Genomic DNA, 26,539 nt, shown 5'->3' on the forward strand with positions numbered 1-26,539 from the left:
GGCCTTGTGTTTGCCACCTGTGCTTTAGAGAGTAAAGTGTTCTATATCCTGAGTATCTTTTATCAGCAATGAAAAAAGGAGAATGAAGTTTAGGTCCATCCTCATTCAACAACGAGAAGGCTGCAGAACTGGGAACAAAGGCTGTACTTCCCTATTGGTAAGAATTTCCAACTACCTCTTCAAATTTCCAAAGCAAAAGTTCTTATCCCATTTTTGTTGTTGTCATGGACCCTTTAAACAATCCATTGATATTGAAAGAATTCTTATAACTTAATTTAAAAGTGGGCAAAACAATAGACATTTCTCTGAAGAAGGTATTCAAATAGCCAAAAAGCACATTAAAAAAATAGTCAACATCATTAGCTAGCAGGGAAATGCAAATCAAAACCACAATGAGCTGCCATTTTCACACCACTAGAGCGATTATAATCAAAATGACAAGCAACATAGTCTCGAGGCTTTAAATATCATTGGAGGCTAATTCTTGGATTTAAATCTCCACCTGAGACCATCTTCCTCATCTCCAGACTCACATTCAGACTTAGGTGGACAGAAACTAAAGTCCTAATTATCTTCCCCACACCTTTTCCACCCACACTCTTTCCCATCTCAGTCTAATAAAGCAACTCCACACCTCAGGTAAGAATGTGGGGAAATCGGAACCCTCATTCCCTGCTGGTGGGAATGACAAATGGTGCAGGAGCTTTGGAACACAGTATGACCAATCCTTAAAAAATTCGACAGCAATTCTACTCCCAGGTATCTAACCAAGAGAAATGAAAACATATGTCCACACAAAAACCTGTACATGAATGTTCGCAGCAGCACTGCGTATAACAGCCAAAAAGCAGAAACAGCCCAAATGTCCCTCAAATAGCAAAAGGATAAATGAAATGTGGTATATCCATACAAAGGAATATTTGGCAATAAAAATAAGTGAAATACTGATAGAAGCTATTACACAGACAAACCTTAAAAATGTTATGCTAAGCAAAAGAACTCGGCTACAAATGAAAATATATTGTATGGTCCCATTTGTATGAAATGTCTTAAACACTCAAATCCATAGAGTCCAGAAATACATTAGTGACTGTCCAGGACTAGGAAGGGGTTAGAGGTGATGGCTAAGGAGTATGGGGTTTCTTTTGGGAGTATTCAAATGTTCTAAAAATCATTTTAGTGATAGAGTTATAGCTCTTCAAATACATTAACAGTTAGAGAACTGTACATTTTAAATCAGTGAATTTTACGGCATGTGTGAAGCAGGAGGTAGTCAGGAAGGAGGAAACTCCGGAGGTGCCCCAGGGCTGAGATAAAGGACATCCATACAAGACAGAGACCCTGTTCTAAGACAGCTGCTTTCTGGAAAAGTTCTGAATCATGGTGACTCATGAATGCACCTGCGCAGAAGATGCTACACAACCCCTGCTTCATTATAATAAATTAACATTGTGTGACCCCCATCTCCAGCGGCCAATCAAGGAAAATCATGGGAGACCACATGCGCAGTAGCTTTAAAATACAACTACTTGTACATGCGCAATAAAAGCCCGTCAAAATTAGCCAGGAAGGATCTGCCCTATAAGAATAGAATCCCTCCAGCCCATGAGGTCAATCTCTGCTCAGAGTTGGCCTGCTCCCATATTTTGTGGAGTGTACTATCGCTTAATAAATCTCTATGTTATAAATTCTGTGTGTTCAGTTCAATTCTTCGTCCGAGATCACCAAGAACCTGGTTACCTGTGCTCACCTGTGACATGTGCTTTATACCTCAACAAAGCTGTTTTTTAAAAAAAGAATCTGTTGGAAGCTCATGCTCTCTCAAAAAATGTACCCATGAGGCTTCTAGTCAAGAGGGCAGCATAGACAGACGTGGCACAACTACATCAAACTTAACAACTAAAAGAATAACCATCACTCAGGAATGTCAGAAATCAAGTTGAATGGAAGTCTGACAATGATGGAATTGAAGAAACCACATCCATCCAGACTGGTAGGAGGGGCACAGACAGGGATATCTCAGGAGCGAGGAGTCCCAAAGCCATACCAGGTCCCCCAGCCCAGGGTTCCAGCACCAGGAAGATAAATCCCCTTAACTTCTGGCTGCAAAAACCAGTGGGGATTGAGTTGGTGGAACAAACTTCTGGAGCTCCAAGCAGTACTTCTTAAAGAACCCACACACAGACTCACCTACACAGACTCATACCCTCTGAGCTCCAGCACTGGGGTGGCAGCTTGAAAGGCATCAGTGGTATACAGGGAGAGACTGAAGTGTCTGGCTTTGGGATGAGCAGAAGTCATTGCCCCTTTGCTAAGCCCTCCCCACAAGAGCTGGTAGGCTGGTGCTATATCTGAGACTCCATCAACCTGGCTAACATTGTGTGACCCACTATGGAGATCTACAGAGTCTCTAACCCACCCAACTTATGGGCCCACCCAAACTGCTTTTCTGTAAGAAGGGCTGGTCTTAGCTCCTAAACCCTGTCAAACAAACAACAGCTGGCCTCAGTGAGGCCTAGTGATAGCCAGATTAGTTAGTCACAGCTTGACTTCACCTGGGAATCTCTAAACCCAGCACAAGTAGCAGACTTCTTAGATTACTTTACAGCTCAGGCAGGGTTCCCTGGGCAAAACACAGGTGGAGGCTGACCTTGACCTGCCCCACCCAGAAAACCCCAGGGCCAAACACCCAGTGGACAGCTACAGACCACGTCGGAGCACCACCACCCTGACCCTGCACAGCTGATCCTCCTCGGAGGGCAGAGGTTGGTGGTCAGTGGTCACAGCCAGTCCTTGCAGCAGACGGGCCTGGGTAAATCCCTCCCACTGATTTGCCAACAGCAACCAAGGTTCAACTACTAGAGGAGGGTGTACTCAGCCCACACAAAGGGTGCACCTCGAGTACCCAGCTCGAGTGATGTGGGAGACTGTGCTACTGGACCCTACAAGACACCTACTACTTTAGGCCACACTACCAAGACACTGAGTCAAAGCAGCTCTATGTAACGCATAGAAACAAACAGGCTGCCAAAATTAGGAGACAAAGAAACATGGCCCAAATGAAAGAACAGATCGAAACTCCAGAAAAAGAGCTAAGCAAAATGGAGACAAGCAATCTATCAGATGCAGAGTTTAAAACACTGGTTATAAGGAAGCTCAAGGACCTTAGGGAGGACCTCAGCAGCATAAAAAAGACCCAGGTAGAAATGAAGGATACACTAACTGCAATAAAGAACAATCTAAAGGGAAACAACAGTAGAGTGGATAAAACCAAGAATCAAATCAGTGATTTGGAACATAAGGAAGCAAAAAACAACCAATCAGAATAACAAGAATAAAAAAGAATAAAAAAAAATGAGGGTAGTATAAACAGCCTCTGGGACATCTTTAAGAGATCCAACATTTGCTTCATAGGGGTGCCAGAAGGAGAAGAGGAAGAACAAGAAATTGGAAATCTATCTGAAAAAACAGTGAAAGAAAGGTTCCCTAATTTGGTGAAAGAAATAGACATGCAAGTCCAGGAAGCGCAGAGACCCAATTACGATGGATACAAAGAGGTCCACTCTAAGACACATCATTATTAAAAGGCCAAAGGTTAAAGATAAAGAGAGACCCTTAACAGCAAGACAAGTTACCAGAAGGTTGCCAGATGGGAGGGGGTAGGGGGAATGGGTGAAGCAGTGAGGGGATAAAGAAGTACAAATAGGTAGTTACCGAATAGGCGTGGGGATGTAAAGTATAGTATAGGAAATGGAGTAGCCAAAGAACTTATATGCAGGACCCATGGACATGAACAATGGTGGGGGCATTGCCTGAGGGAGTAGGGGGTGCTGGGTGGAGGGGGGCAAAGGGGGAAATATCAGGACAACTGTGATAGCATAATCAATAAAATACCGTATTTTTCGGACTGTAAGACACACTGGACCGTAAGACTCACCTAGGTTTTAGAGGAGAAAAATAGGGAAAAAAATCCACGCTCCACCACCGCCTCCCCTCCCCCAACCACAGCGAGCCAGGTAAGCTACATTTGGACTATAAGATGCACCACCATCTTCCTCCCAAATATGAGGGGAGAGGGTGGAAAGTGCGTCTTATAGTCTGAAAAATGCGGTATAATTTAAAATTTTTTTTAAATGCCCTGCTGGTATGGCTCAGTGGATTGAGTGCCAGCCTGTGAACCAAAGGGCTGCCAGTTCGATTCCCAGTCAAGGCACATGCCTGGGTTGCAGGCCAGGTCCCCAGCTGGGGCACACACAAGGCAACCACACATTGATGTTTCTCTCCCTCCCTTTCTCTCTCCCTTCCCCTTTCTCTAAAAATAAATAAAATCTTTAAAACATTTTTTTAAATGTACCCATGCAGACACAAACATAAGCTTGCACCTAAATAGAAAGCATAATGCCTCCCCAGAAGTCCACCTGTGAACCATACCCTAGGCTCCCATGCCTCAAATTAATAGTTACAGAGAAACTGCCAAAACAGAGCATCTAGAATTGTCTCTTTAAAATATAAGTAAAAACGATTTCAGACTTTCCTCTAAAAGTGCCAATGGCTGTCCATCTCACTCAAGTCAAATTCAAAATCCTTATAATGTCTAAAAAAAGCCCTACCTGATCTACCTCGTTTCTTCCCATTTTCTGTTACTCTTCCTCACTGCGGACCTGCCACACTGACCTGCCTGCTGTTCCTTCACACAAGCCAAGTGGGCTTTAGTTTCGGGGCCTTTGTACTTGCTAATTATACCTTCTTTAATTTCTTTACCTAGGTAGCCACATCTGTAGCTCTCTTCTTTCAGGCTGTGTTCCAAAGTCATCTGTTCACAGAGGTTTTCTCTGTCTAAACACAGGGACTCTCTGTCACTCCATTCACCACACCACTCTTTATTTTTCTTCATAAATCTTATCACCAGATGATATACAATTATTTATTTTCTTGCACTAATATGTAAGCTCCTTGAGGGCTGGAAACTGATTATTGTTTTACCCCAGACCTCAGAACAATGCCTGTCATATAGCAGGCACTCGAATATTTTGTTAAATTTATTAAAGAGAACATCAATGATCTTATAGTAAGAGAAAAATTTGTGAGACAGACGTGATACCTACCTGCAGACAATAATGGGGATGACCGAGGTAATACTTACTGCGGCACCAAACTTCTGCTGGAACTGATCAACGACTGTGTATGTCACCTGTTCTTCCTCTACAGGGGAATGATGGTATTAGATATATTTGTCTTCCTTGGAAACAGAATAGCCTTCCCACTAATTTTAGCCATATTAATAAACTTCTACTCTATTGCAACTCAAATGTCCAATGTTATTTCATTATCACCTGCATCAGCCCATCACACAGTGATCACTATTAGCATCCTGTTTGTCAACTGAGAATAAACAAAAGCCCCACCAATGATAATTTTATGGACTATTTAGTCATTTCTTGTAATAATCCAGGAACGTTTCCCTTCTCATAAGTTAATGTCTTAAAATACTTCAAGATACGCACTTTTGTAAACTTTATTTTTATTGTTGACACTATTACAGATGTCCCCATTTCGCCCCACCCCTTTGCCTGCCTCCACCCAGCCCTCACCCTCCTTCCCTCTGGCTATCCCCACACTGCTGTCTGTGTCTATGGGTTACGCATATATGTTCTTTGGCCAATCCCTTCCCCTTCTTTCATCTAGTCTCTCCCTCCTCCCTCCCTCCCCAGTCTGTTCCATGTCTCCATGCCCCAGGGGTTTTTTTTTTGTTCAGCAGTTTATTTGGTTTATTAGAACCCACATATAAGTGAGACCATGTGGTATTTTTTCTCCTCTGGCTTGCTAATTTCACTTAGCATAATAATCTCCAGTTCCATCCATGCTGTTGCAAAAGTGTACTCATAACAAAAAAATTACAGTTTAAAATAAATTATTTTAAATAAAAAAATAAATTAGTCCTGGAGAAAGGCCAAGGTCTACCCTTTTGGAATTCTCTGGGTTCTGAAAATTAATTATTTTTTCATTATGTAATTGAAAAGATTACAATTACAATATAACATGTAGTTCTTCTTCATCTCCCAACCTCTAAAACTTTGGAGTGGCACAAGACACAGTCCAGGTACCTCTTTCTTTTTTCTAACCATACTCACTCTCTCGGTGACCTATCTCTTCTAGTCTCAAGATTTTAAATATCACATACAGGCTAACTCTTGAATTTATAGCTCCACCTCAGGCCTTTCTCCTCATCTCTAGACTTACATTCAGACTTAGGTTGACAGAAACTAAAGTCCTAATTATCTCCCCAAAACCTTTTCCACCCATAGTCTTTCCCATCCCAGTTTAGTAGCTCAGGCTCAAACCCCTGAAGTCATCCTTGATTCCTCTCTCTCACACCCACATCTGATCCGACAGCACACCCACCATGTGCACTCCACCTTGGCACACATCCAGAATTCCGCCTCCTCTTTTTTCCTTTTAAAGATGTTATTGTTAGAGAGACGGCAAGGGAGGGAGAAACATCGATGAGCGAGAGAAATGTGGATCGACTGCCTCTTTTCCACGCCCTGACAGAGGGGCGGAACCTGACAGCCAGGCATGTTCCCTGACCAGGAACTGAACAAGTGGCCTTTCACTTTGGGGAATGACACCCCACCAACTGAGCCATGCTGGTCAGGGCTGCCACTTCTTACCGTCCACACAGCTACTACTAGGGTCCAAGCCCCATCGTACTCACTCATCTTAAAATATTTCAGTAGCCTCCTGTATATGCTTTCATCATTGCCCTCTTTTCAGCATTTCTCTATATAGCCTTTAGAGAGACTTGTTAAAACAGAAATCAGATCATGTGATTTTCCTGCTCATACCTCTCCAATGGGAAATAAAAGTCATAAAATAGTATACAATAGTATAAAATATGAAATACTTAGGGGTAAATATGGCAAAATATATGTAAGACATGTTGGGGACTACAAAACATTGCTGAAAAATGAAACAAATGGAAAGATATACTAAGTAAATGGATTGGAATACTAATATTGTTAAGATGCCAATATTCCCCTATCTATCAATTCAGTGCAATCCCAATAAAAATTCCAGCAGGTTTTTTTTTTTCTGGTAGAAATTAACAAGCTGATTCTAAAGTTCATAGGGAAATTCAAAAAACCGAGAATAGCCAAAACAACTTTGAAAAAGAACATCACCCAACTTTAAGCATAAAACAATTGTAAACAAACAGTCTATTGTTGGTATAAAGAGAGAAAAATAGATCAATGTCACAGAATAGAGTATTGAGAAATAAACCTACACATCTATAAACAACTGATTTTTGACAAAGGTGCAAACCTAATTGAGTGGAGAATATATAGTCTTTCAAACAAATGGTACTGGAACAACTGGTTATTCATATCTAAAAAAGGATCTTTGATCCATACCTCACATCTATACAAAAATCAACTGAAAATGGATCATAGACCTAAATGTAAACCTAAAACTATGAAACAGCTAGAAGAAAATACAGAGAAAATATTTGTGACTTTGGGTTAGGAAAAAAAATTGTTAGATATAACATCAAAAGCATTATCCATAAAAGAAAATATAGATAAATTATAGTTCATCAAAATTTTAAAAGTCTGGTCTTTGATACTTTAAGATAATGAAAAGCCAGACCACAGATTTAGAGAAAATATTTGCAGAGCATTTATCTGAGAAGAGACTTGTATCCAGAATATATAAAGAACTGAATGAGCCATAATAAAAATGAGCAAAAGATATGAACGGACATTTTACCAAAGATATTCAATGGCAAATAAACACATAAAAAGATCTTCAAAATCCTTAGTCATCAGGGAAATGATAAATCCAAAAAATCCTCCATGGCTCCTCTTCTCACTTCAGAGTAAAAGCCCTTCGATGATGACATCTTCAGGACCCACTGACCCCGCTTCATCTCCCACTACTCTCCGTGCTCCAGCACACTCACCTCCTTGCTGTTATGTGAAGATCCTGACACGTTCCTATCTCAGGGCCTTTGTATTTGATTTTTTTTTCCTGCCCCCAAAATGTTTCCCACAGATCTCCATACAGCTCCATCCCTCACCTCCTCCATTACTCAAATGTCGCCATTTCAATAAGGCCTATCCGGGACGCCCTTAATCGGGAAACCACCCTCTCCACACACTTCTACTCTTTCTTCTGTCTTTCTCTCCACAGCATCTGGCACTAGCACACTATATATTACAGCCATTTACCTTATCTAATTATTTAGTGTGTGTTTCCTAAACCGGAGCTCAGTGAGGGCACAAATACCACACCTCAGTATACCCAATGTGCAGATATAGTGTGCACTCAAATATTAAATAAACCAATGAATCATGATGTGCTATCTTAACTCAGGACAGAGAAGCAACGTCTTAGCTGAGCATTCCACATGGAACCCTGACTCAGGGTTATGCCCACTCTGAAGAGTTGTGAGCTGCAATAAAGAGAGGCCCAGCACTCACCTGAAAGGCTGTACTTGAGGTCATTCAGGAGAGAGGTGGTTGGTGCCTCAAAAGCAGGAGAAGGGAGCTCACGCACACTTAGGTCTTCATCTTTCATTTTATTCATCCCGGTGCTCTCTGTATTTGGACTGTGCTTACAGAAAAGCACACTCAGGTGAACTGTTCTTTGTGGCTAATGCCGTACACAGATTTTGCCACACATCGATGATAACACTCTAGACCTCTGTTTCATAGACGGCCCGTTCCTCCCCTGCTTACCTGACTTGGATGTACTATCTAAAGCTGGGAAAAATACCCATCGGTTTTTTTCTCATGTCTATTACCTCAGGTCATTCTAGGAATTAATTACCCAGCTAGGGAATTAGAGTTAAGACATTCTACCCTGATGTGTACATTTGGGTAACATCACAATTAAGAAAATTATTACATCATACCTAACAGAGGATGCCTTTTCTCCCAATGCAGTTTGTTCCGCTTCGTCCAGTAATTCCACTGTAAAATAAACAAATGGCCTCCAAACAACAGTGTCCAGTCTGAAGGCAATTAACACCCTATCTGTCCTCAGATGGACTGCGGGTGCTTGACTATATACCGCAGACTGTAATTAGAAATGAAATGTTAGTTCCTAGAGGCCTTTATATGCTATCTATACAAGAGAATAGAAAAGGCCATCCAAAGCACTAAAGACTCCTAATATTTATTTATTTACAGTTTTCAATTACAGTTGACATTCAGTATTATATTAGTTTCAGGTGTGCAGCACAGTGGTTAGACATTTGTACAACTTACAAAGTGATCGCCCAGATACGTCTAGTACTCACCTGGCACCACACGTAGTTATTGCAATATTATTGACCACATTCTGCGTGCTGTACTTTACATCCCGTGACTATTTTGTAACTGCCAATTCGTACTTCTTAATCTCTTCACCTTTGTTACCCCATTCCCCCAACCCCCATCCCATCTGGCAACCATCAGCTGGTTCTCTATATCTATGAATTTGTTTCTATTTTGTTGTTCATTTATTTTGTTTTTTAGATTCCATATATAAGTAAAATCATATTTGTCTTTCTCTGATTTGTTTCACTTAGCCTAATACCCTCTAGGTCCACCCATGTTGTCACAAATGGTAAGATTTCATTCTTTCTATGGCCAAGTAACATTCCATTGTATATATGTACCACATCTTCTTTATCCAAATGTCTATCAATGGACACTTTGGTTGTGAAGACTCCTGACACTACGTCCCTATGTAGCTTCCATGGCCATTCAGCAGGATTAGGAACCTCTTTCCATGTGCCCTCTACCCTTTGTGTTCCAAGGCACCTTTGTGGTAATACAAATTGGTTCTAGAGATATCTTTTCTCTTTCATTCATTCCCATCCTAATGCACTTTCCCTCACACTATGTACTGTTTGAGGGTTTTCTATAAAATCATTTACAGAACTGTCCCCTTCAAAACTCTCAAAGGCTGGTACATTAGTTCAGTGACATGAAAGGTAATAGCTAGACTGGAAATTACAAAAGACATATGAGAGAAAACATTCCACAAGACTCAGAAACTATTTATTTTTGACCTAGCAGTACAGGGAATGTAGGAAGTATTATATACCATTGATTTGATGATGCACATTTTCAACAGCTCTGAAATTGTATATGATTTACAGTAACTGCACATGACAATTGGCAGCTTTTTCTTTCTTAGGGTGGGAAAAGTAATAGTGTATGTTATAATTAATGGCATCTTAGATTCAATTAAGTACACTTAGTTACTTTTCGGGGGAGAGGCTCTCAAGGGCTAGTCTCAGTCTCTTTCCCCTGCGCTATCTGGAAGTGTTGAGCCAGGGGCAGAGAAGGTAAAATTCACTAAAAACAATGATTAGTCGATTATTATCCTTCATCTTGATAATTCTAATTCAAGGTGCTTTTCAAGGGAGACCCCTCCATCTCTGATTGAGCCACAGGGCAAAGGAGGAGGAGATCATCTTCTGAGCTTAAAAATTATGACCAAATGCTAAGCCTTGAGAAAGAATTTAGGAGGAGATGAAACCCATGTGCACAGATCACAAAGCTAGTCAATGGTTAGTATTCTCCTGTGTTAGGGAGATGGTAGTACTGATTCCTTCACTTCTCGTTATGAACCCATCCACAGCCTAGCTTTGAGCCAGTCCAGAGCTCTGCTCCTCTGCAAAGGCTAATACTTAAAACACACTTAAAAATCCCACTACTGCCACCACTATCACAGCCACATTATAAAAAAGTGTTCAAGGGGCAGAGTGGTTACAGTAGCATACTCAGTGACAAAGAACAATTAGATGGTTGGCTAGAAGTTGGTCTGGATTGGCAGCCATTAATTTGGCGAGATTTTCGTCTCTCCCTAAACTCTACTTCTCTCACACAACAAAGTAATCTTTCAAATAGCAGCAATCTCATTTACAGGAGTCCTTTCCTTTCCTCATATTTGCCAATAGTAAGAAGGCAGAACCCTATGCAGTCCCAGATCTCCCACTCTCCCACCCTGTCCACCCTGCACTGATCTTTATCCCTCCTTGGAGTGCTTTCTGCTTTTGAGTTCTTGAAAGCAAAAACAGTTCTTGCTCCCAGCCCTTGTTTTAGCCCATTTGGCTTGTCTGAAGCACACGGACCAGCTGAGCTTCTATACTCTTTCAGGCAAACAACTGTAGCTATTCCTGTCACATGGCTTTTGTTGGCAGAAATAAAGAACAGGGCTGCTTCCTGTGAATCCAAAAAAGCTCTGAAAACCAAAAAAAGTTTTAGTAACTCTTTTAGCAGGAAACCCTAAACTGGCATACTATTTATAGTCCTGTTTTATTCCACTTAGTATGATTATCCACCCATTTCTCTGAAGAAACATGTTTTATCACTGAGTGCTGCCTAGATCCACTTGAGGTATTATGTAGTATGAACAGTGCATACCCTGTGTTTGGTTTTCCAAAAGTCCAGAACCATTCTGCACTCTGAAACATTTGGCCTCAAGGTTTCAGATAAGGGACTGTGAGTGTACTGTGAACCAGTAGTGTTAAACTTGCTTGCTGAGCAAGACAATTCCTTTCTGTTCAGATTCCTAACTCTGCCTACTGGCTGAGTTCTAGTAATGAGCACCAGCAACCCTCACATTGTAAAACCAAGATGACTAAAGACTACTCTGCTCATAACATCCATCGAAACAGTAAGGTAAGGGTGAATTCTAAAATGCCAACTTTAAGAGTTCATAAGTGCAATATTAAAGGCAAGATAATATATTTTTTCAAATATTGGGATGAGGCAGTGTAGTGAGTTTATTACTAATGAAAATCCCAATATCGGAATCCAAGGAATATGAAGCTCTCACCATTCACAATCTCATGCCCAAAAAACATCTTCACTCCTGGGATACTTCGACCAGTCTCCACATTCTTCACTGTTATAAGAAACAATTCAATTGGTTAATTAAAAAGTATTCCCTAAAACTATAAGAAAATATGTCTATCAAAAGTGCCCAATCTGAGTTTTATAAAAATCCCAAATTATTTTCCCCAAGGAATAAAGAGTGAACAAAAAAATTACAAAGCTATAGTTTTGAAACAAGTAGTATAAAAAACAGAGGGAACCTCCCTGGCCAGTGTGGCTCAATTGGTTGGAGCATTGTCCCATAATCCAGAAAGACTGCAGGTTCTATTCCTGGTCAGGGAATAAGCGTAGGTTGTGGGTTTGGTCCCATTCAGGGCATGTACAAGAGGCAACAGATCAATGTTTCTCTCACATCGATGTTTCTCTCCCTCCCTTCCCCTTCCCTTCCCCTCTCTGGAAAATCAATAAGCACGTCCTTGGGTGATTATTTAAAAAAAAAAAAAAAAGAGGGAACCTAAGAGAAACTAAAAGGGCAGTGGTAGTATACTGAATCAGAACTATTCCAAAGAAGCCATGGCCGGGTAGCTCAGTTGGTTAGAGCACCATCATCCCAATACACCAAGGTTGCGGGTTTGATTCTCTGGTCAAGGCACTTACAAGAACCAATGAAAGCATAAATAAGTGGAACAATAAATTGATGTTTCTCCCTCTTTAAAAATCAATAATAAATAAAAAATTTAACTTCTTCCAAGAATATGCTAAGGCCTTTGGGACTAAGTATTATATATACTTACCATATATCCATTGATTTTTATTCCACCTAACTCCAGAAGAACTTTAAGGCAGCTGACTATTTCTAGGGTCCACATTCATGTCATGCTACATGCTCAAAAATATTGATTGGCAGGGACAACAATCCAATTCCTCATAGCAGATGAGGGAATTAGGAGTTTAGATGTCATGTCTACAACATGGTGTTATTTTTCTAGATGGAAATGCTCACAGCAGCTGTAACATGACAAAAATCCTTGTAATAATGGTAACTAAAACAACTGTATATATGATATACCAGACTTACATTACGTCCATTACATAAATCTGTGTCATTAAAGACTAGAGAGAATTTTACCAAAATACTTCATCTGGACTGAAGGTTTTGTTGAACAAGCATGAGGCATTTACTGATTGCTGTCTACTCGGTACCATTTATTCAGGCTGGAAACATGGTCAACCTCCCCGTAGGCAGTGGTGGCCTACTGGACTTCCAGGGCATCTCTTTTAAGGGACTGACTAAGCTGGGTGGAATATCCTTTTCCCTGTCCTCCCATTCCTCTTCCTCCTGTCTGGAATGCCGAGGTTTGAAGCCATGTGCTAAAGACGGAAGAGCAGAAAGATGAAAAACCCCAGATCCCTGACAACTTTGGGGAGGTTTTAGGCCTGGGATGCCTGCCTTATTTTATACGGGATAATAAACTCTTAATTTGTTTAAGCTCCTGGAAGCAAATCTGTTCCTAGCATCTGAGTATGGTTCCTAATGACACAGCATTAAAAATTTCAAGTAACTAACTTGAAAACTCTTACACCTCCCACTTAAAAATCTTTCAGATTGTTCCACATTGCTTTTGGAAGTGTCCAAGTGCTATGACATGTAAGGTCCTTCTAATTTATCCATACCTACTCCTCCAGACTTATTTCTCACATCTTCACACTGAAATTTACTTAGGCTTTCTAAATGCAGCCAATTTTCATGTCTCTATATTTTTGTACATGCTGTAACTTCTGCTTAAAACAATAGTCCTCTCAAAATGCTCCCCAGCACAGCATCAGCAACACTTGGAAACTTGTCAGAAATGTAAATTTTTGAGCCCTAAGGGGGTCCCTATCCCCTTAAGAAAACAAGTCTTCCAGGTTATTCTGATGCACAAAGTTTGAGACCCACTGGCTTAAAACAGCCTTCCCCTTTCTTTCCTTCCAGTGAATTCCTACTTACCTGAATAAGGTTCTGCCATCAATTCCTCTGTTAGGGAACCTTCTCCACTGCACTAACCCTACCACTCTCAGATCCCTAGTAGCTGAACCTTCGTGTTTCGACAGCATCTTGTGCGTCCCTTTATCAGAGAGGATATCACACTGCAGTACTGTATAAATACATTCTTATGTCTCCTTACTTGACTGTTTTTTAAGTACAGGGACAGTGTTAATTCTTTTTTTTTCTTTTTAAAGATTTTATTTACTTAAGAGAGGGGAAGGGAGGGAGAAAGACGGGGAGAGAAACATCAATGTGTAGTTGCCTCTCATGCACTCCTTGTTGGGGATCTGGCCCGCAGGCCAGGAATATGCCCTGAGATGGAATCAAACCGGTGACCCTTTGATTCACGGCCGGCACTCAATCCACTGAACCACACCAGCCAGGGCAGAGACACGAGACAGTGTTATTCTTATCTATATCCCTAGTACCTAGCACAGTCCTGGGATATAAAACTATCAATAAATAGTTACGAAGTGAATTAATCCTAGCCCACAAAAGTCATAATATGGCTTAACAATAACACTAATCTCTCAAATGCCCTTTATGTATATTTTAATTGTGAACGTGAAACTTACCATGCCAGGAAAACAACTACCCTAGCAAATCAATACTCTAGCTGAATAAAAAACTACATATCGTAGCTTCAAGGTTAACACATGGTGGATCCAGGATAGTGGCACACTCAGAGAGGGCATGAAAACTTCGAGTCCCTTCCCACATACATTGCTCAATGCATCTCTTCCATTTGGCAGTTCCTGAGTTGTATCCTTTATAATAAACCAGAACTGAAGCTGGGAAGCCGGCAGGTGTAGAGGTTGTTTTATTACCATAAGAATAATACTGGGTTGGCCAAAAAGTCCATTTAGTTTTTTCTGTATGATGGCTGTAGTAATGCTTAGTTGTTTTAACTTCATTTGAAACAATTTTGTTATAGTGTATTGTGACAGCTCTCATATCAGCATGCACTTAAAAAAAAAAACTTACCAAAATTGGTGGATTTTTGTGCAGCCATTTTAATACTGAAGATGGAAGAAGACATGCAACATATTTGGCACATTATGCTTTACTTCAAGAAAGGTAAAAACACAGCAGAAATGCAAAAGAAGATTTGTGCAGTGTATGGAGAAGGTGTTGTGACTGATCGAACGTGTCACAAGTGGTTTGCGAAGTTTTCTTTGGCCAAATAATTCCTTGCTGTGGGGCTGTCTTATGCATTGAAAGATGTTTAGCAGCACCCCTGGCCTCTACCCACTAGAAGCCAATAGCAGGAGATAACTGACATACTCAAAATGTCCAAATCAGGAAAGTATTGGTGAAAATGAAAAATGCATGTTTTATTGTTACAGAAAACACTAAATGGACTTTTTGCCAACCCAATAAATAATCACTGAGGTGGCAGCGCAGGAGCACAGGACATCAGGACCCTCCTGGCATCTGCACTATTCCTAAGCAGCCTACCTACCTATGGACTTATTTTTGCATGAGAAAAATAAATGTCTTTGTGAATTTGTCTGTTGAAGCCAAAAGCATTTCTATCTAATGGAGAGGTTATTTATAATTTCAAGATGTATATGGAGAAAAATGAAAAGAACTACCCAATTAAAAACCTCTCTATATTGAAATTTTCCACTATTATGTCAGTAAAAGTATAGAAATGGGGACAGATTAGCATATCCAGCTATGCTGCTCTGTTAGGGAAAACAGCATTCTAATCCTCCTCTTACGCCTTGCCTAAAATAGGGATAATGCCTACCAATGATCCCAGTGGAGACCAGCGTCATCACTCAAACTCAGTTATTAATCTCATAAATGGCAAAAGAGTATGAGAAATAACAAGAGACCTTTCTTCAGGACAACAATCTTGTTAGGGTCCACATGCTGGAGCACTCCCTCAAAGATGCCACAGACCAGTGTGAGTTTCACCCTTCTCCACAAAATCTGACTGAGGAAATGGTAGTCACTGCTGACATCCATGCCTTTTGATTCCAAAAGCAGTCTTCACGTAATCTTCTTTAAGTATCTAAGCACTTGAAAATAAAAGAGATCTACGATTTTTAAAATATTTTGGGGGGAGTGGGCTTTTTTCCCCTCTTTCCCCATACCTGGAAGGGACAAGAAAATTAAAACTAATTCAGTTTTGTTCAACTTTTTAGAATGATAATGAGAAAATGATCTCTTTAAGCACCAACTCTAATATTTACATGGGAAACGGAAAACCATAGGACTTAAGGCAAAGTAGGCTTGGCTTCTTTGTCTACAAAATGTGGTAATACCACCTTTCCTTCCTTTGCTAAATGAATAGCACACTTAGAGGCTTTTAAATGACACACACTTATACCTTTTTAATACGAACCCAGAACATGAAAAGAACAAATGAACAAAAAATTGATACTAACATTTGTGACACTGTTTACCCTGAAATATCTGTGATCTACCCTCTTCTGTATCTAGCCTCTTCTAGATTAGTAACATTTCCAGAGTTTGACATTTTTACCAACCAAGTCCTAAGTGACTTAGAACTATCACAATTATCCATACCATTCCATGCCATGTCACTGCCAGGTCCATTCCATCCCACCCTGGCCACAGCTCAGGCACTGGGCTGCCGCAGTGTCACCAACAAGTCATCACTTGACAGATTAAACTGCCACATGCTATACACAAGTTTTGTAAATCCAACTGTTTTTGTGAAAATGATGCGTGCTTATTATAAAGAATGATAATGCAGAAATGTACAAAAAAAACCTTTATCTTATAGACATAAGTATCATTCATAGTAGACACTCATATTTTTAGTGTAATACTGCATGTTAAAATGAACCTTTCTAAAGTATCTTTTAGAATCCTGTTATTTGGATGTTCTTGTATTTAGAACCCCAGATAAGTTTTCCTCTATGGTTGTTTAAATTTAAAAGCTGCTTGCTTTTGCCACACTACTATAGTAGTCAACCACTGAACTTGCAATTTACTTTCAAATAAAACATTGATGGAATAATTGAGGCACAATTCAACTTGGAAGAAGGTAAGAAGATACATAGTAATTTAAGCTAGATAAATAACCTATATATTTATATTTTAAGGTCTAGAAGGGGTGTCCAAACTTTAGGTGTCTCAAGGCTACACTGGAAGAAGAATAGTCTTGGGCCACAAATTAAATACATTGTAACACGTAATCACACACAAAAAATCTCATAATGTTTTAAGTGAATTTACGATTTTGTGTTGGGCCGCATTCATAGCCATCCTGGACCATATGCGGCCCATGGCCCCAGGTTGGACACCCCTGGGAGAGTGCTTTCACAAATGTTATTTGTCACCTACAACAACCATTGCCTAATTTACACATGCATAAACTGAGGCTTAAAGATGTAAGACACCTGCCCAAAGACACACATTTAGAACGTAATGGAACCTGAACTAAAACCAGGCACCTAGTGGAGAGTATGTATAGTCTAGGGCAAGACCAGGTGTTAGGCATCCAGAGAATATTGTCACCAAAGTGTCTGAGAAAATCATTCTTCTTTAAGTCAATCCAATAGGCAAAGGGGGCATTTTCACAGAAACAATAGGACATAAAACTGGAAATAACAGACTGAAAATTCATTTAATGATTTTTAAGATAAGAAACAAAAGTTTGTGAAATGCTTGGAAAGTAAGGAAACTTAAGAAATATTAAAGTCAGAAAAAAAAACATTAACACAAAGCAAAAAAAAATTCGACTGAGGACACCTGCAAATGGAAGATTCAAGATTAGGAAGGAAAAACTAAGGTCAGGATCTAGAAATGGGCTCCAAGACAGACTCACAACAGGGATATTCAGGTGGCTGACATCAAGATTTCTCTACCATACCCATACTCACAAGATTAAAAAGCAGCTCCATGGCCTCTAGACAGGCATATCAAAGCCATCACACTCTGAACATGGAAGCAGACATCACTAGGTCCGGCAAGAGCAAATCCGTAATGAAAACAACTCAGCGAGTCTAGACCTGGGTCTCATGCTAAGCCATCAAAGCCTTAGGCGAACGTTAAAACTAATAACCCAAGTTAAATTGGGCAGCTTGCTAAGAGCCCCTCAGTGTGTAGGTATTAAGTGATAGGGGTCAGAATTTGGTTCTAACCATATCTCAAACCTAATCTGTACAAAACAACACTCAAGCCCTGGCCCAGTAGCTCAGTTAGGCCAAGGTGGGGAAGGTTGTGGGGCTTGATCCCAGGTCAGGGCACATACAAGAATCAACCAATGAATGCATAACTAAGTGGAACAGCAAATCGATGTGTGTGTCTCTGTCAAAATCAAATTTTAAAAATTTAAAAAGAAAAAAAACACTTGAGGGATGTGTGTGTGTGTGTGTGTGTGTGTAAGGGAATTCTTAAAGGCATTGAAACCACAGGAAAAGACCTCCCCTAGTTCACGCAAGAGGGTGTACTAATTTAACGGGTCGGGTTAATTGTTTTCAAGAAAATAAAAATATGTCTCATAAGAACAAAATGCAAAATTCCTCATTTTTAAGGCAAAATAATAAAACAAAAGGCGAGCCATACGCTAGGAATTCACTCTTCTCCGCTGTTTGGGGTTTTTATCCGAAGGAAGTTTGGGAAATCCTGTCCCAATTTTCGCCAAACGGTGAGTTGCTCCAGCTTCAGTCTTTACAACGTTAAAACTGGACTGCTGTTGAAGAACTCCTGGCGAGTTCCAAGCCTACGGCAGCGGTTATCTAAGGACACGGAAAACCTAGGGAGCACGCGGGATCCGCTCCACTCAACAGACGCTAGCGGGGCGGGGGCGGCAACCAGAAGTCCAGCAGTTTCCTGAAGGGCCAATCAGCGTGCGGCCCGGAGACAAATTCCCCAGCGCCCCCAGCGTCCGGGAGGAAGACGAGGCTCTCGGAAAAATAAGGAAATGCAACTCCCAGCATGCCGTTCCCAGGAGACACACCCTAGAGTTCCCCCAAGCGACGTTTTGTCTGTCTATTTTTATCGTTTTTCTGCGGCGACTACTACCCATAGGGTGGGATTTCTGTGTTAGAGTTCTGTGAGACACTGCTTGGCTACGGGCTGCCTGTCGCAGGTTAGCTTGTTGTAAAGTGAATCAACGGCATTGCCCCTTTAATTGCGGTCGCTAGAGCCACAGTGGCATTGCCCTTTTAAGGGTGGTTGCATCACAATTCCGGGGGCGGGGCCTACCGGTTGGAATACCCGGCTGGGCGCTGCGGTGATTCATTCTGAAGCCGGAGCTGGGACCGCCGACGTAGTCACCTGCGCCGGGCTCAGCCTCGCTCCTGATTGGCCACTCTCGGGGCCGCCCCTTGCCGCGCAACACCCTTGGGTACCCTCCCCAGTCCGCCGTGGATACGCTGCCCTCTGCCTTGTTGACCCCTGGCCCTTCCTCTTTCCCCTCCTTCCCTCCGATTACCGCAGTCTTTTCTGGCGTGCCTGCTGCCGGACGAGCTCCCGACTCAGTGATGGGGTCTCGGGCCTCCACGTTACTGCGGGACGAAGAGCTTGAAGAGATCAAGAAGGAAACTGGCTGTGAGTTCGGGTAGGGGGTGGGAACGCGACTACGCGGCTCCGGCAGGCTTCAGGACCGAGGGCTGCTGCCGCTGAGGTCTGGAGCTGGGGTACCTGGAGGTTGCGGGGGTACTGATCAGCCTCTAGAGCTGAAACTTCGGGGCTGAGAGCTGGAGAACCTGTTCTTCCAGCTACGTCTACCCGGAGCGGGGTTCTTGCGGGGGCTGCCCTTTGCCTCAAAGGCAGGCGTGTAGATTACTTGTAGGGCACAGACACTGCTCATTTCTTCTCTCCCAGCTAAGGAAAGCCCCCGACCCCCTTTATCTTTCTTCTCACCAACCTGAAATTCAGGAATTCTGGATGGACCCTGTAGAAAACAAAATCGCTTTCTGGGCAAGGACTTAAAATCACTGACATCTGTGGGAAATCACACACAAATTCTTGCCACAGCTGGAAAAAAAAACACCCGCAGAAAATCAGACCGTAGAGTAAGACTTTGAAAGACGTGACTCGGTGACAGGAGACCTTAAAAGAATCAGGGACCTGACAGTATAAGACTTCTTCCGAACTTGTGGAGAAAAAGCATGGATGGATACTGTGACCGCCGGTTTTTACTTACTCTGAGGATGCTTTGCTGTCCCGATTTCAGCTATATTGGTTTCTACTGTGCTTCTGTACTTTATGCAGTCACCATGGAAATTGGATATGCTCCAAAAATCTCAGTGTGAATTTATACTAGGAACTGATTTTTTTATAGTCCAGTCTCTTCTTCATTAACCTGAGCAAAGGGGCAACAGGGCTTTGGGAATTCAAATCTCTGTAAATATCATCACCCACATTGGTGTGGCCCTTGATAATGCATATGATATTTTCTATTCTCAACAATCCATTATGACTCTTGTATTTTACACGAGTTATGTAAGTGTCTGAGATTTGTCTCCTCTTGATACCTGTCTTTGATAGTGAAGTGACCAGTAAGTAACTTAGTAGCCTGCATGCAGGTAATATTGGGGTATGCTCAGAGAACTACAGGATTACTCAGGCGTTGTGACCTGAGATAAATTAAATGCTGTCCAGTGCCTTCTGACAAATTAAACTTTCTAGAACCTTGAAGTTGGAAGGGCTGTTATTTAGTCTCAGTCCTTGTCAGGGGGGATTACTGCTTTCAGCACCCCCTAACATATGGCCATTATGCTTCTCCATAAAAACTAACGATGATGAGCTCACCTTTTCACGGTTTTGGATAATGACAGAAAGTAGTTAGCTGTTTATAATGCGCAGTATTTGTTTGGCTACTTGGCTTTCTGGTCAAGCATTTACTACATTTTGTGGCCATGATCCCTGGCCTTTCTTGAAAATACAAGAACTATGTTAGGTCTAAGGTGACACCAGAGTTAAAGCATTTGTGCTTAAAATAAAAGGTCACATTAATGAGGAAGTGTAAAGAGCGAGGATGGGAAGAAGCTGGTTTTTCCTCAAGATAAAGGGAGCAGTAATCCCATTCTAACATATTTACATTTGACCAAATGAAAAGGGCCTGGGTGCTATAGGACTCTGGGTTATTTTACTGTGTGACTTGTGGAAACACAGAACTAAGTACTCTTGGAAGAGCTGTTTTCTTCGTTACCAAAAAGTGAGTCAAGCCTGAGGGAGTGTCTTAACCATAACCAGTGCAAATATATGTACAGAGCCCGAAAGCCTAAAGAAACAAGTACTTACTGAATTTCTGCAATGTCTGTATTCAGTACTGTGCTAGGTACTCCAAGCAAATGGTGACAAAAGATGCCCAGGACTTGGTGGTGGAGATAAACCCACAAGAGTTAGGATTAGCATCAGGACATAAGCTTACTGAACTTGTGTGATACCTGCCTGCAGAACTCAGGGAAGCCATGCGGGCTGGCCTTGTGGAGGACAGGCACTGGGCCTTGACTCATGCATGAACAGGTTCCATTTGGATAATGGGCATTTGGTGGCTTCCAAGAGTATTACCCCCCAGTCTGCTACACAGTTATTCCTCCTCCCTGGGAGTTGAGCCATCAGTTTATCTAGTTAGTGTCCGTCAGCAGAGTTTATTTTATTTTATTTTTTTAAGTAAGTTTAAAAGTTTTCAATTACAGTTGACATATGATATATTAATTTCAGGTGTACAGTATAGTGATGAGATAGTTATGTAACTTACGAAGTGATCACTCCAATAAGTCTAGTCTCCACCTGACACCATACATAGTTACTAGAGTATTATTGCAGGGTTAATTTTTAAAGCAGTAAATTTAGCATGCTATCAAAGGCTTAGAAGAATAAAAATAACAGATACCTGACGGTGGGGGAATTTGTCCTGTTTTTATCTGCTTCTGGTTTGGGAAACTATCAATCAGAAACACTTCAAGTTAAACACAACTATAAGACATTTCACTGTTCCCTTTGCCTGTAAGAAAATGCAGCATAATTAGGGAAAATTGACTTTAAAGTTCAGTCGATGAAAAATGTAAACAATTTTTCCTAAGTCTAAATTAATTAGAATTCATGTATCACCAGTTTAGCCAGCATTTGAAATTTAAGTGATTCTAGGAAAGTAATTCTAGGTAAGAATTACAGGTAACACCTAGTCTTAATTAAGCCTAGACTTCATTCCTGAGAGTTAATTTTGGTGTTCTTGATTTAGTTTCTTTTCTAATTCCTTTCATTCTTTAGCTTTTCTCCTTTGACACTCTAGGAATGAGTTGTTTTGAGTCATTTCCCATACAAGAATCAACAAATGAATGTATAAATAAGTGGAACAACAAATCATTATTTGTCTCTCCCTCCCTCTATCCCTTCCTCTCTCTCTCAAATCAATAAATTAAAAACACTTTTTAAAAAAATAGCCATTTAGAATATATGCACTCCTATATTCATTGCAGTGTTATTTACAATAGCCAAGATATGGAAGCAGCCCAAGTGCCCATGAATAGATAGGTGGATCAAAAAATTGTGATACATATATATGTGTGCGTATGTGTATATACATATATACAATGGAATATTACTTGGACATAAAAAAGAAAGAAATCTTAACATTTGGGACAGCATGAGTGAACCTAGAGGATATTATGCTAAGTGAAATAAGACAGAGAAAGACAAATACCATATGGTTTCATTTATATGTGGAATCTAAAGAGTGGAATAGCCCTGGCTGGTATAGCTCAGTGGATTGAGTGCAGGCCTGCAAACCAAAGGGTCACCAGTTGGATTCCCATTCAGGGCACATGCCTCAGTTGTGAGCCAGGTCCCCAGTAGGGGGCCAGGTGAGAGGCAACCACACACTGCTGTTTCTCTCCCTCTGTTTGTCCCTCCTTTCCCTTCTCTCTAAAAATAAGTAAAATCTTTTAAAAAATGGTGGATGTTTATTTTTAAAAAATAAAGAGCAAAATAAATAGAAACAGACTCATAGATAAAGAAAATAGACTGATGGTTGCCAGAGGGAAGGGGGTTGGGAGACTGAGTGAAAAAGGTGAAGGGATTAAGAACTACAAATTGGTCATAACTATGAAGTAGTCGTGGGGATGTAAAGTACATCCCCATAGGGAATATAGTCAATAATATTGTAATAACTAGGTACAGTGCCAGATGGATACTTGAAATATGGGGGGGACCACTTTGTAAAGTATATGATTGCCTAACCACTATGCTGTACACCTGAAACCAATACAAAATAATATTGAATGTCAACTGTAATTGAAAAATAAATAAAGAAAAAACATTTAGATTCAAGTAAGGAAAAAAATTGAGTTCCAAAGTCACTTGAGGCAAATTGTGTAAATAAGAAGTAAAACATATTAATATAATGCCTGAATATCAGAATATATACATCCACCAAAAAAAACAGCCATTTAATCTGTGAAAATTAATTTGTGCCAACTGATTAGTAATGAATACAGAGTCATTTATTTTTAGTCTGTAGCTTCTGGTGTGTGTCATTTGGCATGGGGAGGGTGTTAAATTGGTTTAGGAAGTAAATTTTACTTCCTGGTGAGGTTTGTGTATGTTTCACAGGTGCAGTGATGATAGAACCAGTATGGACTTCTGGACAGTTGCAACAAAGAGCACAAGGCTGGCAAAGGCAATTGAGAATAATTTCCTAGGCTAGAATGTAAGTGGAAGTTCAACTTCAGGCTGTGGCTGCTACTACTTCCTAATACAGGACTTCTTCCTGGCCCTCACCTGCCATGCCATAGTCCCTGAAGTTTCTGTCACTACAGAAGACCCTTCAATCTTCTTCTGACTTTAACTGAATAGAAATGCACATAGTATAACTAGACACCTGTAATTGGTTTGGGGTTAAGTGATTTGTACACCTCTATACTCCCTCCCTCAATTTATTATACTGAAAAATTTCACATACAAAAAAAAGTTAAAATAGTATAGTGGTCTGTGCACCTTCCACCTTAATTCAACAGTTGTTAAAATTATGCTATATTTACTTTATCTATTTATACATATTTTAATGAACCAGGTGAAAGTTATATATCAGAATTCTTCATCCCTAAATAGTTCTACATGAATAGGGATTTTTCCTGCATAACTATAACTCTATTATTGTGTCTGAGAAAGTTGACAATAATTCTGTTATACTATCCACCATTCAGTCCCTATTCAAATTTCCTCCCAATTGTAAAAAGGTTTTTTGGGTTTGTTTGTTTTTTTTAATGTCTTTGAAGTCTCTCTTATTTTTTAGATTCCCTAAGAGAGTAGGTCAGCTCTTGAAGTTTTCTTGTCAGGGAAATGCTGGGGTGTGGCGTGTTCAGGGAGAATAATTACGGGTGCAGGGTTTAACACCTCAATCTTTTATCTAAAGTTACCTTTGGTTGCAGTTGTATTCTTTACCTAAGTTATTAGTCTGTTTTCCTGCATTAAGATTTAAAATAAAGGCAAGGGCAAAATAACTTTTGTTGTTGTTGTTGTTCCTCCCTTTTCATTTTTATTTTTCCCTCTGCTATCCTCCTTAGTATTTGGTACTAATGCCTGTCTGAAATGCCTTCCTCCTCTGAGTTCAAGGCAATGATGATAGAAAGGTTTGGAAGGGCCTTCTAAGTAATCTTTCAACAATATAAAATTATTTGCCCATCAGTGGAGAAAAATACAGCTTCATTCAAGACATGTCCATGCGCACAGCCTTCTGAGAGTAATTGTCAACTCCTGAGACTTTCTTTGAGTTACCAAGACTTGCGCAGGTCGGGAGCACCTGTCCTGCCCACTGGCCTAGGGCCTTCTGGTGAGAATGTTTTACCGGAAACTCGTCCTGCCTTCATTTGTGGCAGTTCCAATACCTTCCTGCTTCTTGAAGTTGCTCTGAACACTATGCCTTGAAGGTTGCTTTATATTCTTGGTCACAGTGGATTTAGCACCAAAATTAAAGCTTTAAAACGTTCCCTCCCTCCCTCCCTTCCTGCCTTCCTCTCTCCTTCCCTCCCCCCACCTCTGTTTTCTTCTTTTTCCTCCTCTTCCATCTTTTTTTCCTTCTCCTCCTCTCCGCCTCCTCCTCCTCCTGTTAACAGAGTTCTTTTTAACAGTATCATTATAACATTGGCTATGAAATTTAGGAAATAGATTGAGATGTGGCCGTATTCGGTTATGTCAAAAGTTGACATATAGCCCAGTTTGTCCTAGAAGACGGCAGTGTTATGGTTGTTTGGCCACTTATTTACATACTTACTTTTAACATATTGGTAAATTATGAACTCAAGCAGCCAGAAACTGGTCTTTTATTCTGAAACATGAGGTGTAAATGCCATACCAGTACTTACTAAGGGAATTTTAAAAATCATACCACAAGAGGTTTCAGTGCCCAGTTCTTTCAGACAGCGATCTAGATTAGAAAGGTAGGTGATGATTCATTTATAAGTTGAAGGGGTTGGACTAGATGACAACGTTTCTTCCAATTTTAAAATTGTTTAAATCACTATATGTGATTATTTTATACACATGTGGAATTTCTAGAAGGATTCACAAAAAACTGGTAATAGTGTTTGCCTCTGGCAAGAGAGACTGGATAAATCTATAGCAACTGAGTTACTTCAATTTGAATGATTTCCTTGTTAAAGAAAAGTAATCTGAACTATATACTAGTCTACTAAAAACCGATCCAGTGGACTAAATATTATGCAGTTATTTAAAAGGTCTGCAGAGAAATATAGAAAACTTGTGAATTAATAAATTAAAAGTAAGCTATCATACCTATGTAGACAAGTGGCTAATACTAGATAATGAAATGAAAACAGTGCTGTTGAGATTGTGAACAAATTTTGCTTTTTCAAAAAATCTTTTGGGAAAGTTAGTAATTCATTAACTAATTAATTTTGTTAAATGAAAAGGAATTTGAGTTTGAGAGAAGCCTTCTAGGCCCCATGCGGTTGGTGGGGTAAACTCATCAGGCTGGCAGAGAGTCTGGAGAAGGTGGAGATTAATTAGTGCAGATGTAAAACTGTACCTTCAGGCTTGTGATGTAAATCCTTGCCTCATAATGATAATGGCTAACCTGGAGTGCTTATTACCATGTGCTACTTTGGCAAACACTGTCCTCTCACGTACTCTGTCAGTTCCCTACACGGCCCTGTTCACTCACTCCTCCCTGGGAAGCCCGGCTCCCCGCGTGGAACCATTCTGTCAACCTGACCCTCCCCAGAGTGTACTCCTTACACCTCCCCGGCAGGCAGAAAGGCCCACAGAGCCGCCTCGGTGCCTGGACCCTCACAGGCTCTGTGCTGCCAGGGGACGATTGGGCCACCTTCTCTGCTCCCTGCTCTCTGATGCTGGAGCCACAGCTGCACTGAGTGTGTCCTCTCAGCCTAGCTTTGGGTCTCTCACTTCCTGCGTCTGCTTCCTGCTTCGCCCCTGTTTACTTTGTGCTATTGTTCCTAAAACTGCAAGTACGTTTTTGTTTCAGGAGCAGAGGAGGGAAGGACAGTCATCAGAACTCTTCAGCCACCCCTTTAAACCCCTGGAGGTACAGCCTGGGACAAAGTCCACATTTGCCACACCCTCTTTGGCTGTTGTCTTTTCTCCTTTGATAACTTTTTTTCCCTCCTACCTCCAGTCTGTCAGGAGACTAAACTATTTCCCAGAAATTCCTTTTTTTTGCATTTTTCAAAGTTTTATTGTGCAGTTATTACCTCATTTTAATTGTCAGCTT

The 26,539-nt window shown here is 40.7% G+C and overlaps 2 protein-coding genes across 5 annotated transcripts in view; one reads left to right on the forward strand and one right to left on the reverse strand.

Moving 5' to 3' along the window:
- The window catches only part of EXD1 (exonuclease 3'-5' domain containing 1), a 33,577-nt gene extending 14,936 nt beyond the window's left edge, over positions 1–18,641 (reverse strand). For 3 of the 4 annotated variants that reach the window (XM_053928989.1, XM_024567863.3, XM_024567862.3), the window contains exons 1-6: positions 18,406–18,641; positions 15,702–15,887; positions 11,833–11,901; positions 8,915–8,972; positions 8,481–8,608; positions 5,144–5,202 (exon numbers count right to left, since the gene is read on the reverse strand). In XM_053928989.1, coding sequence (XP_053784964.1) covers positions 5,144–5,202; positions 8,481–8,608; positions 8,915–8,972; positions 11,833–11,901; positions 15,702–15,834 — 447 coding nt within the window. In that variant the 5' untranslated portion in view covers positions 15,835–15,887; positions 18,406–18,641. Of the gene's footprint in view, positions 1–5,143; positions 5,203–8,480; positions 8,609–8,914; positions 8,973–11,832; positions 11,902–15,701; positions 15,888–17,720 lie in introns of all 4 variants that reach the window. The other variant, XM_045201847.2, reaches the window with a different exon arrangement.
- Positions 18,642–19,086: 445 nt separating this feature from the next.
- CHP1 (calcineurin like EF-hand protein 1) overlaps positions 19,087–26,539 on the forward strand; it is a 44,305-nt gene continuing 36,852 nt past the window's right edge. The window contains exon 1 of the mRNA XM_024567562.4: positions 19,087–19,392. Coding sequence (XP_024423330.1) covers positions 19,326–19,392 — 67 coding nt within the window. The 5' untranslated portion in view covers positions 19,087–19,325. The remainder of the gene's footprint in view (positions 19,393–26,539) is intronic.

The sequence above is a fragment of the Desmodus rotundus genome, chromosome 7 (genome assembly GCF_022682495.2).
Source record: "Desmodus rotundus isolate HL8 chromosome 7, HLdesRot8A.1, whole genome shotgun sequence".
Classification (NCBI taxonomy): Eukaryota; Metazoa; Chordata; class Mammalia; order Chiroptera; family Phyllostomidae; genus Desmodus; species Desmodus rotundus.